The sequence below is a fragment of the Cyphomyrmex costatus genome, unplaced genomic scaffold, assembly GCF_001594065.2.
Source record: "Cyphomyrmex costatus isolate MS0001 unplaced genomic scaffold, Ccosl1.0 scaffold554, whole genome shotgun sequence".
NCBI lineage: Eukaryota > Metazoa > Arthropoda > Insecta > Hymenoptera > Formicidae > Cyphomyrmex > Cyphomyrmex costatus.
The window spans coordinates 90794-112613 of NW_017279745.1; the positions used below are offsets into that span (position 1 = coordinate 90794).

The following is a 21820-nucleotide window of genomic DNA, read 5'->3' on the forward strand; positions in this document are numbered from 1 at the left end:
TATTTCAGTAACAAAAACGTTTTATTTTACCTAATAAATTATATTTAAATAAAGAAGTTATTATTTTTAAGATTAAATTTATGCAACATTTAAAAATAGACAAAATTTATGAAAATTAAAAGAATATTTAATATAATAAAGAGAATGTGTCTTTTTAAAACACATACTGCCTTCAAACATTTTAGCAGAATAACTTTTACAAATGATTTGTTCGCAACTCGAGCAGAACAAGCAGAACTATCGTAAAATCTGCCAAAAATTATCAGCACGAGACATTTCCGTCGAGTGACGTGCTTGTAGCAACAGTTAAATTGTTCAAAAAATGTTTGTGAGCCAGAACAACTTTTGATTACGATTGTTCCACATAGATGTTAAGCAGAACAAGTCAGAACTATCGTCAAAGATATTGAAAATTGTTATGACACTTTTTCGTGGATTAAGATTATTCAAAGCTGTTTAAAAGTTATTAATTGTTGGAATTTTGACCTGAAACTTTATATAATATTATAACGTATTTTGTTTAAAATTAATCAGAACACTTAACAAATGTCGTAATATTCAATTGCTTCTGGTACTTTAGAGGAAAATGTGCCGTGCTGGAACGTGAAGTTAGCATTGACACTTCTTTATTTTCGATTTTTTGGTATTAAAAATGTGCAACATTTTTTACGTCTGTAAAGCTGACCCCTTATATTGTCAAAATTTTTAAAAAAATAAGCAGAATTCTGGTCCCCCAAAGAGTTCTAGAGTTCTATAACATTAAGAAGAATTCCATTAATTAAAGCAGCGAAAACACCATTTGAAGGGAGGAGGAAACCAACTTCACGATTCTGCAACTTTGAAGAGCTATAACTTCTAAACCGTTTACTTTATCACGTTGGTCTATAGAGGACATTCGATAGAACTCTTTGGGGGACTATCAGAACTCAAGAAAATGACAGATTTCCAAAATTTTTTCAAAAAAAGTTTTTTATGGTAATTCGGCAATTTGACACGAGTTCTGGTAGTCTTCCGAAGAGTTCTAACGATTATCCTTAACAACCTATGTTCTAAAGTCAATATCTAAAGAGTTCTAGTACTTTAAAGTTTCAGATTTTGAATTTTTCAGTATCTGAAACTTTAAAGTACTAGAAAGTTGTTAAGGATAATCGTTAGAACTCTTCGGGGGGCTACCAGAACTTTTTAAAAAAGAATTTTTTTGTGGAAATTTGGTAATCTGACACGAAATTCTATCAATTGTCTCTATAGGCTAACGTGATTAAAATGAACGGTTTAAAAGTTATAGCTCTTTAATTACAGAACCGTAAAGTTCCCCCCCCCCCCGTTACTTCAAATGGTGTTTTCGCTGCTTTAATCAACTCTTCCTAAATTTGTTATAGAACTCTAGAACTCGGTAAATATCTAGAAAAAGGGAGCCCCCCCGATGATCTTGACCTTGACATATGTTGTCAAGGTCAAAGAATAGGGAGAAGAAGAATGGAAGGCTTGCGACCAGCGAAAATGCGCGCCATCTAACATATGTGCTGTTAACTGTTTGGTCGGCCATGTTAAATATGAAACGTTAGGTTCTAGATTCAAAAGATACTGGAAAGTTGTTTCTTTGGTGTGAGACGTAGTATGCTTTCCTTTTAGAGGACACACACGACACAAACGTCGTTCTATCCTTCTTGATGTTCAACGAATGATAAAAATAGAATGAGTTTGTGTCAAGTGTGTCTTCTAAAAGAAAAGCATTCGTAAAAATAGGCGAATTTTGGCGTGCCTCTGGTATAGCAATCAGAAGTAACCGCGACTAAGGCTATCTTCGTTTTCACACGTATATGATAGCGCGTTTCACTGGCAGAGCTAGTACACACTCAGTATACTTTAATGCCTTTGTACACAAATTGACATAGAAATATATGTTTAATAAAAATAAAAAAATGATTAAAACCATAAAATTTTCAATACATTTTATTGTGTTATTTGACAAAATACACAATAAGCATTTTATCAATTGAGATATCTTACTTTAATATCAGATTAGAGTAGTGTATAACGACTTTAATGTGCACTGAGTGCGCACTAGCTCTACCAGTGAAACATGCTATGAGAATGCTACGTATAGAGCAACGTTCTGTTAAAGTAATTTTCACATTGATGAGTGGATTACTACATGTAAAATACTCAAGTTTGCTAAATTATATATTTTCTATTATAATTATAAAACCTTAATCGCGCGACCTATCATGAATGCATGCGTCATACCTTATAATCGCGATAATCGCTTATTTAAAAGTATTATGAAAGTCGAATATGAATTGTAAGTGCTCTTCAAGGTTAGCGATCTTCGTTCTGCTATAGCAATGCAGCCGTATAATCGAAAAGATTTATTCAATAAATGTATATGAAAATATCCCCAGCTCATTACGCGTGTAAAAGGATAATTAAATGAATTAATGAACGCAGCATGCTGCCACCTTTTGCAATTGCATGTGTTGATTCTGATAACACATCATGCGAGATACGTATTAGTAAGCAGATTGAAATCGCATTGTCAAGAGAGAAAGTGCAACATGAACTGCTACTTTTACATTTCTTAGTAAGGAAATAATGCCTCATGTCGCAATTAATGAAACAACGAGAACATTAATCTTCCATTGAGTTCGCGATTTGTTACCATCGAACATACTTCGCTCTTCGTATATCAATTCTCGAGATATTCTTTCATATGGTTCCTATATTAATTTTAAATTGAATCCCAGTATTTTTCGAAAATAATAATTATAACCAAGGTTGATTAATAAACGAAAAGAAATATTTTTATGCAATATCATTAATTATATTTCGGTTTCTTGGTTAGACCATCTTCAGATAATCAAAAGTTATTGCGGACATAATTAAATTATTAAAGGATCAAATTACATGATCGCACCGACCCGATGGTCGCTTCTTTTTCACTTGTTTTATATTTTAGTTCTTCATCTCTTATACATTTTAATTATTATCTGACTCTTATTTGCCCCTTTTTAACCTATTACATAATGCCCAAGCTTCTGTTAAGAGGATCCTAAAGCCTCCTGTATTACCGACTAAATCGTATAATTTTCATATCGTAAATATTTTTTTTGTCATTCACAGATTCGAAAATCCTTTTACAGAATTAAAGTATACGCATTAATACGTGCCTGTGAGGTAAAATCTATGCTGAAAACGATAAAAAAAATTTCAAAATTGAATTCTTTATCATTTTTTAGTCCAATATGGCACTGTCATATCGTTGCATGTCGTAAGAACATTTGTTTTATATAAAAGCTGCGCAATCTGAGCTCTATAAAGCTGGCAGGACCAAATGAGCAGAATCAAATCGGACCTATTGGAAATTTTAGTACTAATTTCGTACTAATTTGTACCACCAATAAAAATTTTGTACCATGTGTCGTTTTGAAAAAAAACGTGGCACTGCTAGTTTAGTATTAAGCCAGCAGGACCAATAAAAAAAAAATGAATAAATAAGGAAATAAATAGGATTGAATTTGTACTAATTTGTACCACCAAAAGAAATTTTATATTATGCGTCATTTCCAAGAAAACAGTGGCGCTGCTAGTTTAATATTTAAGCTAGCAGGACCATAAAAAAAAACAACGCAAACTTTTTCAGTTTTTTTACCGTCAACAATTCTGTATGTCATTAAAAAATCTAAATCTTTACATATCTTATCTCGAGTGCTTACTTAAGACCCTCCAGAAAGGCGTGATTAGAAAAAAATTTTTTGGCTGAGTTATTTAAGTTTATATAAACGAATAAGATGAAAATAATCAAGGATCCTTAGTATAACAATAATAAATAAAATAACAAGGGCGATGTAAGAGTCAAAATATAAATTCATTTAATGTAATGTTAAAGTTCTAAGTGATAAAATAAAATAAAATCTAATTATAAAAACCATAAAAATATATATAATTACAAAAAATTACTTAATAAACTTTTTACCAAAAAAATTACAAAAAATACAAAATATCGCTTATTTTCACTTCCTGACGCTTTCAACGGGTACTAAAATTATAAAACATATATTTTCAAAATCTTTATTAAATTCCACGTAAAATGGTCACCGATTTTAGTCATAAAAATTGATTTAAAGCAAAGTTATACAATTTTTAATGTATATGTAATTTAAAAAAAAAATCAAAGGAAATATTTTTTTAATTTATTCGTCCCAACTAAATTTTAAAAAATCTAATCGACTTGCATAATTGTTGATGATATTACTTAACTTTTTGTACATAAATATCAGTCAGCAAACAGGAATCAATAATTAGCGAACAATACATGTCACGGGTAATAAATAGAATTTATTTGATCTCAAAATAGCGGGATTTTCATACTAGAATTGTTTCATAACTTCTCTTTTCGTAGAACCCTTTATTCGTTATCTGTATTCTTTCAATATCTGTAGGATGTATTGTTTTTGACTGTCACTTTTCGTTAGAATGTTATTGTAAGAACTCATTAAATGCACTGTTCTCTCTGCACAGTCATTTACAACTGCCAAACCTTTGACTATTTCTAATCCTGTAATATAATCGGGATCTTCGAACCACTTTGCTGGATCGGACTGCAAAAAGCCTGAATTGATCTCGAATCTCTCAAAAAACTTGAAAGTTTGTGCGGTTACAAAACTGTCTATCTGTTTGGAATACCAGCTATAAACATTTCTTAAATCAATCTCTACACGATTTGGATAATTTTCATCGAAATCGTCATTGGTATTCATTTCTAATACCATTCTTCTCTTGACATCAAGTGGTAATTTTTCATCAAAAAAGGCCATAGCAGAAGTCTCAGGATTAAGATACCACAAGTGATTCTTAAATTTCTTGAGCGTGACTTGAGATATTTTCTCATCAATCGACTTATAGTCTTCAAGCTTCTTCAAAAACTATCGTGATTAGGAGATCGTGATTAGGAGCTTGTGGTTCGCTTGGTGCTGAAAACCAGGCTAAAAGAAACGTCGCGCATATAAGTCAAACATGGAGGGCACAAGGACGCAATGCACAAACGCGGAGTCCAAAGCAAACAAGTTTTTTTGGTAATTTTAACATAACCTATTGTTGTTTTTTAAATATTAAGAGTCCTTTATTATTTATTATTTAATCATTAATCAATCATACAATGTTAATTATTTATCAACTGCTAAGTTACATCTATAAATTTGAAAATCCTCGCATCCACCCTGTTGCAAAACGATCAAAAGATTCCTACTCCATGTTTAAATATTTATAAAGTAAAAATTTATTCGACAGTTATATTATTAATCAAAAACCGGTATATAGGATTATTAAGGAATAAACTTGGATATGGTCCGCGGGCACTTATAAATCAAAATATATTGATGCTAATTAATTACCATTAGAGTTGAGAAAGAAAAAACAAAAATTAAGATATCCATAAGGTGAATTTCCCGATTTCTACTCAAGTTCCTATTTCTACTCACTATGAACACGTCTTATTAAAATAAATATTCTATTGATAGAATAAATTAACCTTCCTGCAATGCACAAACGCGGAGTCCAAAGCAAATAAGTTTTTTTGGTAATTTTAACATAACCTATTGTTGTTTTTTAAATATTAAGAGTCCTTTATTATTTATTATTTAATCATTAATCAATCATACAATGTTAATTATTTATCAACTGCTAAGTTACATCTATAAATTTGAAAATCCTCGCATCCACCCTGTTGCAAAACGATCAAAAGATTCCTACTCCATGTTTAAATATTTATAAAGTAAAAATTTATTCGACAGTTATATTATTAATCAAAAACCGGTATATAGGATTATTAAGGAATAAACTTAGATATGGTCCGCGGGCACTTATAAATCAAAATATATTGATGCTAATTAATTACCATTAGAGTTGAGAAAGAAAAAACAAAAATTAAGATATCCATAAGGTGAATTTCCCGATTTCTACTCAAGTTCCTATTTCTACTCACTATGAACACGTCTTATTAAAATAAATATTCTATTGATAGAATAAATTAACCTTCCTGCAATTTATTCTATCAATAGAATCGTTCGGATTAAAAAATTGTTTAAACATATTAAAAAGGTCAGTTGTATCACTAAAATTTATCAGTAACTGATATCGTAATTGTTAATAACTTTTCGAATACAACAAAATAGCACAAAAAAATTAATTATTTTGAAACTTGAGGTGCTAGTTCTTATTTAAAAAATTTATGTAAAAATATTTAATGACCGGAACTATATGTTTTAATCGAGCAGGAACTGTAGAACTCTTCGAAAACTATAAGATTCCGTCAAAAAAATTGACTTTCTCGAATCTTGTGGTGCCACGCAAAGTTAGCACCGCATATTTTTATTTTAAAAAATTTTTGGCCTAAATCAATGGAACTATTAAGGGGATGCTGGACCTACGAAATTGTGGGTACTTTACAGTCTTATAAAAATCTCCGAAACGACTGAACGGAATGAGAAATCCTTTTACAGGATTAATATAGATACAAAATTAGTTAGTGGTGTGATGAATTATATGCTAAAATCGAAAAAAAGTTAAAAACTTACATTTTTTCAACTCGTAGATGTGTCACACCTGACGAACATATTTCCTTGATAAACAAGTTTTACTGCTTGTATGACTAAATGAGGTCTCATCACCCGGCGTATTACGTGAATAAACAACACTGACTTTACAGAATTGAGATTGAAAGCACCAAACAAGATATTTTCATTGAACTGCAAAAATGGTAAATTGCCGATAATGAAACTGTAAATTTTCAATTTTTTTCCGTTTTTCGTATTGAAATGTAGCTAGCACCCTCCGTTTTTGTCGATACTTTAGTTATACAGAAGGATTTTTCCATCCGTAAATGCAATTAAGAGAAACGAGTCTTTAACTAACAATAAGTAATGATAAAACAGGACACTCCAGCATCGCCTTAATGAAACCTATTAAGAACTGTAGAACTATTACGGGTGTAAGCAAAACTGTTATTAAAATTTTCGATTTTTGAAGTTGAGATGCTAACTTCATAAAGACTTATTAGATAGAGTTTCGGTTGCAATACATTGTTGCAAATTATTAAATATATTGATTGTTCATTTTTGTCATCTAACTTACCTAATAACACGAAAGAGAATCACAATATCGTTGACATTACCTATCGGGATTTGGTAACATTTAAATCGTGGTTATGACCGTTGTCAGGGTTCTGAAGAGAGATCTGATATGTTTATGATTTTCTGGTTCTGTTTGGTATATTTTCCACAAAGAATCGACAAAAAAACTTTACGCTTGTAAAGTAATAACGTATATAAATTTTATATATAGATACGTAGTGTATATATGTTTTGTAATTTACTCTTATTTTTAAAAATCCCGAAAGCATAATGTAATATCACTTATATAATAATATCACTATAAATTTACACATTCTGTCAGATTACGGGCGCCTGAAAAGATTTAATAAATTGAAGCTTATACAGAAATGTCTAATATAAAAAGAAAATTGTAGCCGGAACTCTGTCTAAAAGTAATCTTAAAGCATTAAAGATAACATGTTAATTATTCCATTTTCGATTCTTTTTTTGTATAAAAGTGCACAACTCTTTTCTGTAGAAGTATAATAGAATTATAATAAGTGCTATTGGAACTATAATTATTTTTTTTATATCAATAGAACGCTAATTTTACACATACTATATGTTTCTTAATCGGTCCCGCTGATCGATAGCTCACAGATGCTTTGTCCTTGGACGGGAATTTCACGGTGTTACTGCATGTCTTTGCACAATTCTAACTTTGCCGGTTCATGTTTTCCCCTTCCCTTCTCGGGCATCAACATGTACACCTGTGCAAACTTGTATTTGCTTTTCTCACAGTAATCAGTGAACTTCCCATAGCGAAAGCAAGCCTCTTTGACTCACTTTAAGTATGAAGGGAATAAAACACAAACGCATGAATTTCGTATAGGTTACAATAGTTCTATTATAATTAGTGCACAACACAATATCGATATAGTGAGAACACCAGATGTAGATGTAATTCAAAAAGAAATTTATATTCCATTTTTAATGTAAAGAATGCAAGATTTATTTAAGGCCATTCTACATAAGACGCAAAACACAGGACGCAAGTCGCAAGACTAAAAACTAACCTAAAGGCCATTCTACATAAGATGCAGAACACAGGTCGCAGGTCGCAAGACTAGAAACTAACCTAACATATTTTAGTTATAATAGGTTGTAGGTCGCAGAACGCAGGACGCAGGAAGTTGGGTGAATTTCAACTTTGCGTCCTGCGTCCTTCATATTTCGGTCTGCAACCTATCACAATCTGAAATACGTTTCACTCGCGACCTGCGATCTGCGTTCTGCGTCTTATGTAGAATGGCCTTAACATATTTTAGTTATAATAAGTTGTAGGACGCAGAACGCAGGACGCAGGAAGTTGGGTGAATTTCAATTTTTGCGTCCTGCGTCTTGCGTCCTTCATATTTCGGTCTGCATCCTATCACAATCTGAAATACGTTTCACTCGCGACCTGCGATCTGCATTCTGCGTCTTATGTAGAATGGTCTTTACTCTGCCTGCGTCACATACGTTTTTCATTTCTATCGCGAGACGAAAGACTTGCACCAGCTGTCGTCTCTGTAGACAAGGCATGTCGTGACGGGATGGTCTGAGGGGCGTTAAAAATGGGGGTCCATTGTATGAAGACTATATAATCGCACGAATATAATTTCTAGTTACGCGTGTACCTTGCGATATCTTCTGTTTCATAGGATCCCTTCTTTTCCCCTGTCAAGAAGGAGATAAGCAAGCGTTCAACAAAGTGCTACTACCGCAGCTTCTTATTTTTTTTTTTTATTAAAATGTTACTCTTATTATTCGTGTACTTTTCATTGGGAACTATAAACGTCCGTTGATCCTAGCTCGAAAGCGAGAACCGCGCGTTTGCGTTGACGAAAGTCCGTTACGAAACGGAATTATCTATTACAACGCATTATTGCGCGTTGACTTTGTGCTGAACATGACATTTTTATATCGAGCTATTTATATGTTCAAGCAATATTTCAAAAATTACTACGAATTATATATATAAGCATAAATTATAAAATCTAAGGATTACTTTGGATTATTGAAAAAATTAATCTTAAAGATTGTTATACATAACGATAAAATTTGTTGTACAAAGTTTTGTTACATGATCTGTATTAACAACAATAATACTATATAGAAAGAAGAAAAACTTATCATTAACCGTTTCAAGCATGATGTCCTTCAAGAAGGACATCTTTTTGCAATTCATTTTTACATTTTTCAGTTAATTAAAAATTAATTTTGGTGCAAATTTTTGCTTCCTTACTTCGACAACATGATTGGGAATGTAAATAAATTAATGTTTGTCATCAATTATAGCGTTTATTTGTTTATAATAATAAAATTTCTTTGTATTTATAATAATAAACAAAGTGCAAAAATGATGGTTTTTTTTTACAAAAAATACATGGTGAATGGTAAATGTCACGTAAACAACGTGAAACTGTGTACTCGGGGGTTTTCGGGGTCACTGATTATGAATCCGGCATCAGATTTTTAAAATTCAAAGTGGCGGATCCAAGGTGGCGGACCAAAATGTAATAAGTTACTTGATCATGATGAAACTGGGTACTCGGGGGTTTTCGGGGTCGCTGATTACGAATCCGGCATCAGATTTTTAAAATTCAAAATGGCGGATCCAAGATGGCGGACCAAAATGTAATAAGTTACTTGATCATGATGAAACTGGGTACTTGGGGGTTTTCGGGGTCGCTGATTACGAATCCGGCATCAGATTTTTAAAATTCAAAATGGCGGATCTATAACGGCAGACCGCAAACCAATAAGTTGCTCAATCGTGATGAAACTGGATTCTTAGGTTTTTTGAGGTCACGAATTACTAATCCGATGTTATATTTTCAATGCAGTACTTGTAACTGACAAACAACAACTGACAACAACCGCCACGTCCACGTTCGTGTCTCTGGATTTGACTGAGAGCGGTACTTTTTGGAAAATTGGAACTCACAATTTGTCAGTTACAAGTACTACATTGAAAATATAACATCGGATTAGTAATTCGTGACCTCAAAAAACCTAAGAATCCAGTTTCATCACGATCAAGCAACTTATTGGTTTGCGGTCCGCCGTTATAGATCCGCCATTTTGAATTTTAAAAATCTGATGCCGGATTCGTAATCAGCGACCCCGAAAACCCCCGAGTACCCAGTTTCATCATGATCAAGTAACTTATTACATTTTGATCCGCCATCTTGGATCCGCCATTTTGAATTTTAAAAATCTGATGCCGGATTCGTAATCAGCGACCCCGAAAACCCCCGAGTAACAAATTTCAGCTGTTTTCCATGCAAGGAGAAATGTATGCTTGAAACGGCTAAAGCGTTAAAAATTAAAATGTTTTTCAGTATATATATTTTATGTAAATGAAAAAATTTTTAGTAAATTTTGAAGATACAAAAAGTCAGCGTTAGGAAAATTGATTTTTGTCCACAATGATTTGGATGAAGCTCATTCTGTTTGATCTTTTAGAGCACTTTCGATGTTGCACATGCAAGGCGATACGTGTCTTCCTCGGCAGAGCATGATTCCTTGAAATTTACGAACCGGAACGGGCTAGGAGATTATTTTGTTGCTAGTAACACATACATATACAGAGGTTCCAACAAAAGGGAAGCAAAGGTGAAGACCAGTGGGGGGGGAGTAACCGTGAAGGAGGGGACCGGAAGGAGGTATTCAACAGGATGTGTGCGTACGTCCTTTCGACATCGTGTGTACACCGGAACTGTGGGAAAACTTCCACACTTGGAAATACTAAATGCGACGCAAGTCCGCTTTCTCGATTCTCGTACATGTAACGTCGTTTTATGAATATTTTATTCGCACCAATTGTACGGGAATTTGAGAAAATTACGCGAGTACGTGTTTTTCTTTTCAATTCCCCAAGCCGCAGATGCTGATTAATTAGTCCACTGGAGCGATGAGAAAATTCTAGCGTGGAAACTTGCACTGTCTACGCTAATTAGCAGAAAATTATATGATTACTGGCTTCTACTGGCAACTACAGCTTTCCGCAATTTTCAGATAAAATTGTATCACGAGCTAATACTATCATTATTATTGTTGTCCCACAAACCATCGTTGTATTTATGAATATCACCTTATTGTAATAATAAAAACAAACTGTTTATAGTTATTGAACTCATGAACAACTTTTGAAAGATCGTTATATTTATGATGTATTTTTAAACTATTTTTCCGCGAGAATTTTTTTTTATGTTTTAGCTCACGATAATTAAGTACATTGACAGCGGAATAAAACGAGAGATTAATGGCGGTATCTCTATTGACGAGCTACTTCCACTTACCGCGATACATCTCAACGTTCGCGCCAATACGGTCGAAAAGACGCCTATTATGCAGAAATTACAATGAAGAATTATTGATAACTCTCATGCGAAACGATTTTGCATAGTACATGACTCACAAGGAAAGCATCACAACTGTCCGACTCCGATTTGATTCTCCATGAAATATGTTGTTAAGCACGAAAATCTAAGAGACGCGTATTTTTTAATACGTGTCATAACTCATGTTTAAGGGGTGAAACACCCCTATGAAAAAAAACGGTATTTTCTTTCGAGGCGAATATCGTCAGAAGTATAAAAGATATAAAAAAATTTTTTAAACAAAAGTTGTACAGTTTTAAGAGTACTTTAAAAATACAAAGAAAAAAATTTTTTTAATTTTTTTATTTAACAAAGTACCCCTACCACCCATAATTTTTTTAAATTTTCATATTTTTTCTTTACCAAATTAAAGATTATTTTTTTACGAATTCAACCATGTGTAACATAGTTATATTACAACATACCATTTTCGAAAAATAATTATTAACGCTTCCATATATACGTTATCCATGTTCATATACGTATAAGTAATTGTCGTCGAAACAGTAAGATACATGAAAAGATAGTTTAAGTAAAATTTTCATAGTTTTCTATATGCTTTATGAATGTATATATGTATTTAGATTTTCTGAATATGTAATATTCTTAAAATATATAGTATTAACCCTGTTATTATTTGTTCGACATAAAATCTTCCATAAATAAAAATTAAAAACAATTTTATTTCGAGTCCATCCTCTTATAATAAAATTACACAGCCCAACAAAATTTTCCTAATTTCACGTTGACTTACAAGTATAAGTCGATTCCGATAGGATTTTTTCCGCAGAATCCAAATATGCCTATAAAAATATTGAATTGGCTCTAGTTTTTAAACAACTGAAGATCAAAAGGGTCGAATCACACGATTTTGCCAAATTTTGGGCGTCTATCAAAAAGGAACGAGCAACAATAAAATTGTCTTCCCATGACGAAAAGAAAGCTCGAGTATTGTTCTTTCAAGATATGGAGCACGAAATTAGATGCAGTGAATTTTAAACACGTGTTTTCATGTGAATGTGTGCGTGTACCTGTCTCGGCATTACCAACGAGACGGACGCAGTATGACTTCTGATCCTTTCGGGATGCTGGACTAACGAGAGTCCTCCCCTCGCCTCTCACATGGGTACGTGTGCGTGCGTGCGTGCGTGCGTGCGTGCGTGCGTGTCAGCAGAGATAAGGAGCCCACGGTTCGTCACTCCCGCAGTATTTTATGACTTCAAACCCTCTCTACTATGCGTGCATGTGTGTGTGTGCGTATATGTGTGTGTGAGAGAGAGATATGTGCGTGCACATTATTCATCAATAATCGCAATATTCCAAGGATTATGTAGAATCCTTATCTCTGTGACACACACACACACACACACACACACGCGCGCGCGCGCGCGCGCGCGCACAGTAGAGACAGTTTGGAGTCATATAATACTGCGGGAGTGACAAACCGTGGGGTCCTTATCTCTGCTGACACACACACACACACGCACGCACACACACACACACACACACAACACACACAGTAAAGAGGGTTTGGAGTCATAAAATACTGCGGGAGTGACGAACCGTGGATCCTTATCTCTGCTGACACACACGCACGGACGCACGCACACACACAAAAGCAAGCACCTGTACGCCCACTTTAATCATAAGCATCATCGTACATCGACATCGACTGCACCCGCATTACGCTGCAATAAGGTACGAAAAGTCCAATTTTGGAGAGCTGTATCTCGAAAATTACCCGTGATCGGACTTTGGGGCCATGGACAAATTGTTCTACGTGTTGAGAACTACACATATCAAATTTTTAAAAAAAATTAGCCGAAAACCATTTCCCATAAGGATTCTGCGGGGTCCTTTGGGCGAAATCATTAAATCAGCCATCATTATAAGAACTATTCTGTCCGCCATTATATACCAAAATGCTTTCTAAAATTGAGCATTAATAGAAAATAAATTATACTATATCTCTCGGAATGTTAAGAATTGAAAAAAATATCTATTTTATGCTACTGTTAGCGTAGGTGCGACATTAAAATATTTTTATTATACTAAGTGCAAAAATATATTGTTGTTAAACAATTAACGATTAATTAATAATTGTTTAAATTATTTATTTTTGCAGGCGCGTTGATTTTAACGAAGTAAACTAAAAATCTATACAGAAAATTTTCTTTCACACTTATATTTCTGTCACGTATCATGTAATATTCGATTTCAGAATTGACGTAGAGAAGGACTCTGTTACTATTCTATTTCAAACTTTCATGGTTGGTCGGAACCATATCAAGCACATGTTATGGCTCTAGTATGATTCTCCGTCTCAGCAGAATTAATATGGAAATGTACAGCGCTGCTCTCTCTAGATATCTCGGCTACAAAAACTGAATCGCCGAAAGAAGAGAGGGCACAAATTGGTCAGAATTAGGTCAAAATTACCAAAATATTACTGATATTCGACCTTCTACTAGGTTTATTTGATCAAATCGGACTATGATTTATAGGACGAAATGCCTTCCATTACTTAATTTCGACCGTAAAATTACTTTAACTTTATTCCCCACTTACCTTCTTTCGACGTCGATTCGACGTAAATTGGGACTGGTCAAACAGACATTTCAACCTATTAGAAGGTCGAATAGACGTAATTTCGCCCTATTTTGCTGCTTGGGTATTATTCTTAATGGATAATCAGTCTTGTGTATTTTATAGAGACCCTGTAAGAAGAGACTCGCCAACTCGTCACGTGACTATGGGTGATTCTGATTGGCTGGGGTATGGATCGCACATCTGCGTTCATGAACATGTACCATAACCTATTCTAATAGAATACGCGTACAGATGTGTCATGACAGATGACACATGTGGTGTTGTCAGCTTGTGTTGCTTACTGACTAGTAAGTTAATTTATCACATCTATGTAAAATTTTGAGAAAGGTAATGTACATATATCACGAATAAGCTTCGAATTAATAAACGCTTCATAGTTAAAAATAAGTAATACGAAAGTTAGAGATACCTATTTCATTAATAATGTAATTCTCTTGTAAGTTTTGATTTTATACATTTTGAAAATGCCAAATATATGTTGTGCAGCAAAATGTTTTAATAAATCCAATGATGGATACGTGTTATTTAAATTTCCAAAGGAAGAACAATATCAGGAAGAATGGGTAGATGCTGTTTTTGTCGAGAGTACAACCCAGGTAGCAAATATACGTTATTTTGACGTCAAATTTGGGTCATTTACTGACCATGACTGCCGTCACTAAATGACGTCTTAATGACGTACTAATGACGTACTAATGTCGCAAAATTATTGACGTCATTGCAAGGACGTCATTTTAACATCATGTTCCCAGATAACAAAATGCGCGCACAATGGTCTCACAGTGCATTCACGCGTGCAAAATTATCCGCACGCGTGAATGTCATGCGCATGACAGAAGTGTCCTCATTTGGGTGCCATATTGCTCGCACGCATGTGGACGCACACAAAAAAAAAAGTTACAGCAGTTCTTATTAATTAGATTTCTTTCTCCATCATTTGTGTCCTCTCCTTAAGTGCTGAACTGACTAATAATACCTAGGAAAAAACTTTTAAACCTGATAGGATTTGAACTCGTGACTTGATCCATGGTCCTGTTCTGAGTCGTTCACCTAACGTACTGCTCCACTGTTACCTTATTGACAGAGATGTTTCGAATTGTCTATATATACTTTTAATAAAAATATTTTGTCTACCCAAACAGATTATTTTGTTAAAATTACAAAAAAAACACTTATTTTGTAATGGCAACAAAATTTTACCTTGTTATTTACAAAAAGTAAGTAAGCAAATAAATTTGTACCGTCGCTAAATAAAAAAATTTACAATATTTTGTTCATTTAACAAAAAAATTGTATTTTGTTATTTTAACAAAATAATTTAATGATAATCAGCTATTTGTGTTTAATTATTTCTTTTTGGTTACTATTACTATATCTTTTTTCTTATTAAAAGGAAAATTAAGGAGAACCAAAATATGACGTCATTATAACGTCATTATGACGATGTCATAATGACGTTAGCCCGGATCCTCATACGGGCAACAGCGCTTTGACACCAAACGCTGATTGGTGAAAAACCGGTGGCGAGGGTAAAATTTACCCCCATAACCCGTTTTTCACCAATCAGTGTCCGGTGTCAAAGAGCTGTTGTCCGTATGAGGATCCGGGCTTATAATATCGGTTGGTCACTTTTTGGTCACTTGACGTCATTCGTACCAACATGACCAGAATTTGACGTCAAAATGACGTGTGTTTGCTACCTGGGAAGATCCATAGATAATCTGAGATTGTGCGAAGTGAGTGCTCATCGTAAGAATACTATGCAGGATCCGAATAAAAATAGTTTAAAAAGTGCTTCTCCATTTAATGCTTTCCTCATTTCAGGTACACTTTGGGCGATTAGTTATATTGATGGTAGGTCGCCGGAAAGAAGTAAAAAAAGGTGCGATCTCATTACGTTTTTGTTATTGTCCCTCAGAAAATATTTATAAATCGCAAGCAAGAAAGCGGAAGTTAATGTGCGTAATGTCAAAGTAAGAATATCGTCAGAAAATCGTCTTCTTTTAAAAAAAATTTCGCCAAATATTGTAGAGCATTCTTATAGTCAGAAATCACATGTATCAACTGCTTGAAAAATATATGTGACTATCAGACATTCTTTTTATTTTAACAGTATGTACATTAACTTCATCTTTCTTCCGCTTTCTTGTTTTCGATTTACAAAAATTCTCGGAGGGACAATGACAAAAACGTGATGGGATCGCACCTTTTTTTATTTCTTTCCGGCGACCTACCACCAATATATCTAATGGCTCAAAGTGTACCTGAAATGAGGAAAGCATTAAATGGAGAATCATTTTTTAAACTATTTTTATTCGGATCCTGCATAGTATTCTTACGATGAGCACTCACTTCGCACAATCTCAGATTATCTATGGATCTTGCATTCTCGCCAAAAATAGCATCTATCCATGCTTTCCGATATTGATCTTCCTTGAGAAATCTGAATAACGCATATCCATCACTGGATTTATTGAAACATTTCGCTGCACAACATATATGTGGCAAAATGTATAAAATCAAAACCTACATGAGAATTACATTATTAATGAAATAGGTATCTCTAACTTTTGTATTACTTATTTTTAACTATGAAGCGTTTATTAATTCGAAGCTTATTCGTGATATATGTACATTACCTTTCTCAAAATTTTACATAGATGTGATAAATTAACTTACTAGTCAGTAAGCAACACAAGCTGACAGCAACACATGTGTCATCTGTCATGTATACGCGTATTCTATTAGAATAGGTTATGGTACATGTCCATGGAACGCAGATGTGCGATCCATACCCCAGCCAATCAGAATCACCCATAGTCACGTGACGAGTTGGCAAGTCTCTCCTTACAGGGTCTCTAGTATTTTAGGCAACCCATAGACTCTGGGCCGATTGTTCCAACTTCTTGGTAAGTTCCACCTGACAGGTACCTATCAGGTAAACATCAATGACCGTTTTTCCATCTTTTGGGTACGTTAACTTATAGGTTAAATTGCCATTACTGACAGGTAATTTTACTCGCTACTCGAACCACCAGGTAAAGCTTCTATCTGGCAGGTAAATAGGATATTTTAGAATTTATGTTCTGATCCAGTGTTGTTTGCTGGAAGGTATAAAGTATTACGCTATTAATAATTTTTTAAAACCATGGATATTAGAAATATATATGAAGAATTGTTTGAAGATGATGGAGATGACGACGATTATCAAATATTAAATTTAATTCGTAAACCTTATACTGTTCGGCCACGACCTGATTTTTTTAATATATATGATGAACGCGAATTTATTACACGGTTTAGATTGTGTAAAGAAACAGTTATTGGAGTAGCTGATCTTATTTGTGATAAGATAAAAACAAAAACATTGAGGTAATTATAATTAATAAAATAAAATAGTTTAGTATTAATAAAATAAAATAAATTCTTTTATCAATCTTGGAATAGAAATGTTCTTATAAAATTGTTCCTATTTTTCCAGAAATAATGCAATAATGCCAATCCATCAATTATTATTGACATTACGTTTTTATGCAACAGGAGCTTTTCAAATTGCTGTTGCTGATTTTGCAGGAATTCATACATCCACAGCATGCAGAATTATCAAAAAAGTAACGATAGCTTTAGCTTCTGAATATCGTCGTTATGTACGTTTTCCAGAAGATACAACATATGTACGTCAAGGGTTTTATAACATCAGTAAATTTCCACGAGTAATTGGTGCAATAGATTGTACTCATGTAAAAATTCAATCACCAGGTACGTTAAATAAACTGTCTTTCTACTAAAAGAATACTATATGTGTTTCTATACATTTTTTAGGTGGAGAAGAGGCTGAAGTTTTTCGAAATAGAAAGGGTTTCTTTAGTATTAATGTGCAAGTAGTATGTAATAGTAATATGGAATTTCAAGATATAGTAGCACGATGGCCAGGCTCAACTCACGATGCTACAATTTTTGATGCAAGTCGTTTGCATGCTAGATTCATTCAAGGCGAAATGAAAGATGGAATTTTATTAGGAGATAATGGATATTCCTGTGTTAAATTTTTAGTGACTCCTTTATTGCAAACACATAACCGTGCTGAAGAATTATACAACGAGTCACAAATACGTACTAGAAACAAAATTGAATGTACTTTTGGTGTGTGGAAACGCAGATTTCCTGTATTAGCAATAGGTATGAGAGTGTCTATAGCTACTACTCAAGCTATTGTGATAGCAACTGCAGTATTACATAATATCGCTCGTCAAATGAATAATCCTGAACCACCAGTTGATTTGGACGTCGTACAATTAATCGATGCATTAGAAGATCATGATCCAATAGTGATACCAGATAATGCTCGAACTGATACTGCAAGAAGACTTTTAATTGACACATATTTTAGGTTTGTAATATTTATAAAAAGTCACAACATTAATGGAGAACAAAACAATGTAAATTATTCGAATTCGTGTAACGGGATATGAATATTAATATTAGAATTTAAATTTAAAATAATTTAAAGTTACAGAAGACTTATTATGCTTTTACAATTTGTAATTGACTACAAAATTATATATAAAAGTTGACATATATGTACTAGCTTTAAGATGGTTTTTTAAACACCCTCGCTGGTTTTTAACAAAATTATCCTATCTTGAAATTTGCCTGGATGGTAGAACAAGTGATCATTTAATTTTGTTAAGAAGTATGTTACATATATATATTAAAATAAAAAATTCACTCTTCATTACCTAATGTTATTTTTAATTTTTCAGATTATTGCCGTAATTTACAATGTGATTTTTTTCCTTCATATTTTACAATTTAATAATATAAAACTTGAGACTGCAGTTTAGAAATAACAATATAAGATGTTATATGTTAGAAGAAATTGAAGCATTAGTATAATATTAAAAAATATTTATTTTTTAACTGTTGTAACATACATATTTGCATAGTAATATAATTTGTACTGTGTAATTTGTACTCATACCTCATGTAAATAAAATAAAATAAACAAATATTTTGTTTAAAAACTTTTTATATACTTTTAATGTTAACTTTATCTAAATTTATGATTTTCTTAGAAACAGTTTATAACAGTTGTAATAATTAATAATAGTTTATAATAGATTCAGTACTTGTTGCCTTTTCAATTGAACTTCTAATTCTTTAAGTTGTACATCTAATTGTACGAGTTTTAATTTTTCTTTGGTTATTTTTAATTCTGTTTGCAAGATTTCTTTTTGCGTATTATTCGTTTCTTTTTTCATATGTATTTCTACTTCTAAAGCTGTTTTTTGTAATTGCAATTCTCCTTTTGCATTTGCTAATTTAACAATATTGTTTTTTTCGGACGATTTTGAAAAATTTTCCATTTTTAGTTCCTTGCTGACTTTCTTCTTCAAAATATCTTTTGCTTGTGAATACTTTTCTGATGAAGTAGAGGCTCCTGAAGGTAATTGCTTCTTTATTATAGGCAAAGTATCATTTTCCTTATCTTTTGAAGTGAGTGCTGTCTATGAATTTAAAATAATGCTGTTACAACTAATTTAAAAAGTTAACATAATTTTATAATGTTAATAAATATTATAGTACACATCGTATTACAATATATACCATAATATATATTAACATTATAAAATGACATTTACTTTCTCAATCTTGTCGTCATTAACATCAAGCGTTTTTGCCTTTTTTTGGTGTTCTTCCACCGTGTTAGTAATTGCGTCTAAGTATTCTCGCTTTCTTTTAGTAGATTCGTTATTTCCTACGTGTTTCGAAGAGGATGCATTTTCTGCCTGCAAACATAGACAAATTAGTAAGTAAAATAAAAATAAATATTTTTATATGGCCAAAGATGTTATCTTACCTCATTACTATCACAATCTAGTACTTCATATATCCAGTCGGACTGATCAATATCTAAAGTTTGAAATTCATCCACATTTTCTTTTACAGATGTCTCCATTTCAATGTTTACACAGGCAGCTTGTTTATCTAAAGAATTAGTGCTGTATATTAATTAATTTTATAATGATAAATATCATTGTAAAATCAACATGCTATATAAAATTATATTAAATCAAACATACAACTTACACACATACCAAATGTTTCATCAGAATCAAAGATTGAAGGCAATCCTTGTATGGTCGAAGGTAAAATTGACAATAACATTTCTTCCGCAGAAGTAAGATCTTGAATTTTTGGAGTTCCTCCGCCAGTTTTAAACATTGCCGCTTTATTTTTTGACAATTTTTTCTTTAAGTTTTTTTTTATATCTTCATATTTTGTTTTAACGCTTTTTTTCTTTCGGTAAGTCTCTGCACAACGAGAATTTAATTCATCTGTTATTTTAGACCAACACTCATCTTTCTCTCGCCATGTGGTGCCATCAGTTTTCTTGCATTCAACAATATGTTTATATTTTTTTACGATTTCTATTAAAATTAACATTTCTTTTGCCGTGAAATTAACGCTTCTACCTTCTTTAATCGGCGGTTCCATTGTTAATGGCTACAATATAAATTTTTATACAAAATTAGAAGATTTTCTCTAATATGTGAAATAAATATAAAAAATAAGAAGAAATATCTTAAACATACAAAATATAAAAAAAAATACATTTAAGACGTCCAAAAGACGCGTCCTATTTCTTTTACACTTCTCTTAAAAGAACCTTTTTAATACACATAACTCTTATCACATAAATCTAACCTTGCTTTTCAATCGCGTGAAGTTAGCTGTGTACGAAACGGAAGTAGGTATCGAACAATTTCATGCTTACCTATTGGTTTACTACCCAATAGATATTTAACCATGGAACAACGAACTTATTGCTTACCCGGTAGGTATACTTTACCTGTGAAGCAATCAACCATCAGGTAGAGTCATTTTACCAAGAAGTTGGAACAATCGGCCCTAGGTAGAACTCCATCACTACAGTAAAGAGTCCTATATTCGGAGTAACTAATATATTCTTTGTTTTTCCAACCAGTAAGCAGATTTCTTAAAGATGTTGTAAGTTTTTTAACTGGATCTTTATTTTGGATAATATAAGTGACTCTATCTCCAAAAATCATGTTCATTCTATTAATATAATCATCCTTATCCATGGCTACAGTTACGTTTCCCTTATCGGCTTAAGTAAAGATGACCTCAGGATGTATAGAAATAAAATTGATTACATCGCGTTCCATGGCTCTTAATTTTTTATCATTATGTGATGTAAAAATAGAAGAAGAGACAATACCATTCAAAATTGGAATAGCACCATTAGTAATTGCCATTTTTTTATTGATGTTCATTCTCATTGTACTATTTTCAATACTTTTGATACAATCAAAAATAATGCTACTCTTGTTGTTGAAGGGAAGTGCAAATCCCTCACCCAATTGTAAAAAACATTGAATATTGATTGGAATTTCTGTTTTAGATAAGTTTATGAACCATTTTTCTCTAATTGAATTCAGTGAGGATGATTTAGAATGGGAAAAGGCTTCAGGAGAAATCGAAATGGTATTTAGGTATTCAATGTCATGTTGAGAAACAACTGAGTGGTCCGAAGTTATCTCATGAGAATTAAGATTTGGAGAATTATTGGTGACATATTGAATAGGAACTATGTATTCCAGAGTCTGTTTCTCCTTCTTATGTATCATCCATGAAAGTTTGCGATCAAGTTTATTTTGTTCTCTAATAAAA

The 21820-nt window shown here is 32.7% G+C and overlaps 2 protein-coding genes across 2 annotated transcripts; one reads left to right on the top strand and one right to left on the bottom strand.

Moving 5' to 3' along the window:
* The first annotated feature begins 17273 nt into the window (after window positions 1-17273).
* LOC108779154 (putative nuclease HARBI1) lies at window positions 17274-18901 on the top strand. The gene is made up of 4 exons (XM_018546524.1): window positions 17274-17497; window positions 17607-17884; window positions 17948-18515; window positions 18889-18901. Exons 1-4 carry the CDS (start codon window positions 17274-17276, stop codon window positions 18899-18901), a joined length of 1083 nt encoding a protein of 360 aa, XP_018402026.1.
* Window positions 18902-19236: 335 nt separating this feature from the next.
* On the bottom strand, window positions 19237-21039 carry LOC108779155 (myb/SANT-like DNA-binding domain-containing protein 3). The gene is made up of 5 exons (XM_018546525.1): window positions 20979-21039; window positions 20224-20632; window positions 19986-20113; window positions 19768-19914; window positions 19237-19632 (listed from the first exon to the last, which is right to left on the bottom strand). Exons 2-5 carry the CDS (start codon window positions 20621-20623, stop codon window positions 19237-19239), a joined length of 1071 nt encoding a protein of 356 aa, XP_018402027.1. The 5' UTR covers window positions 20624-20632; window positions 20979-21039.
* Between the last annotated feature and the right edge of the window lie 781 nt (window positions 21040-21820).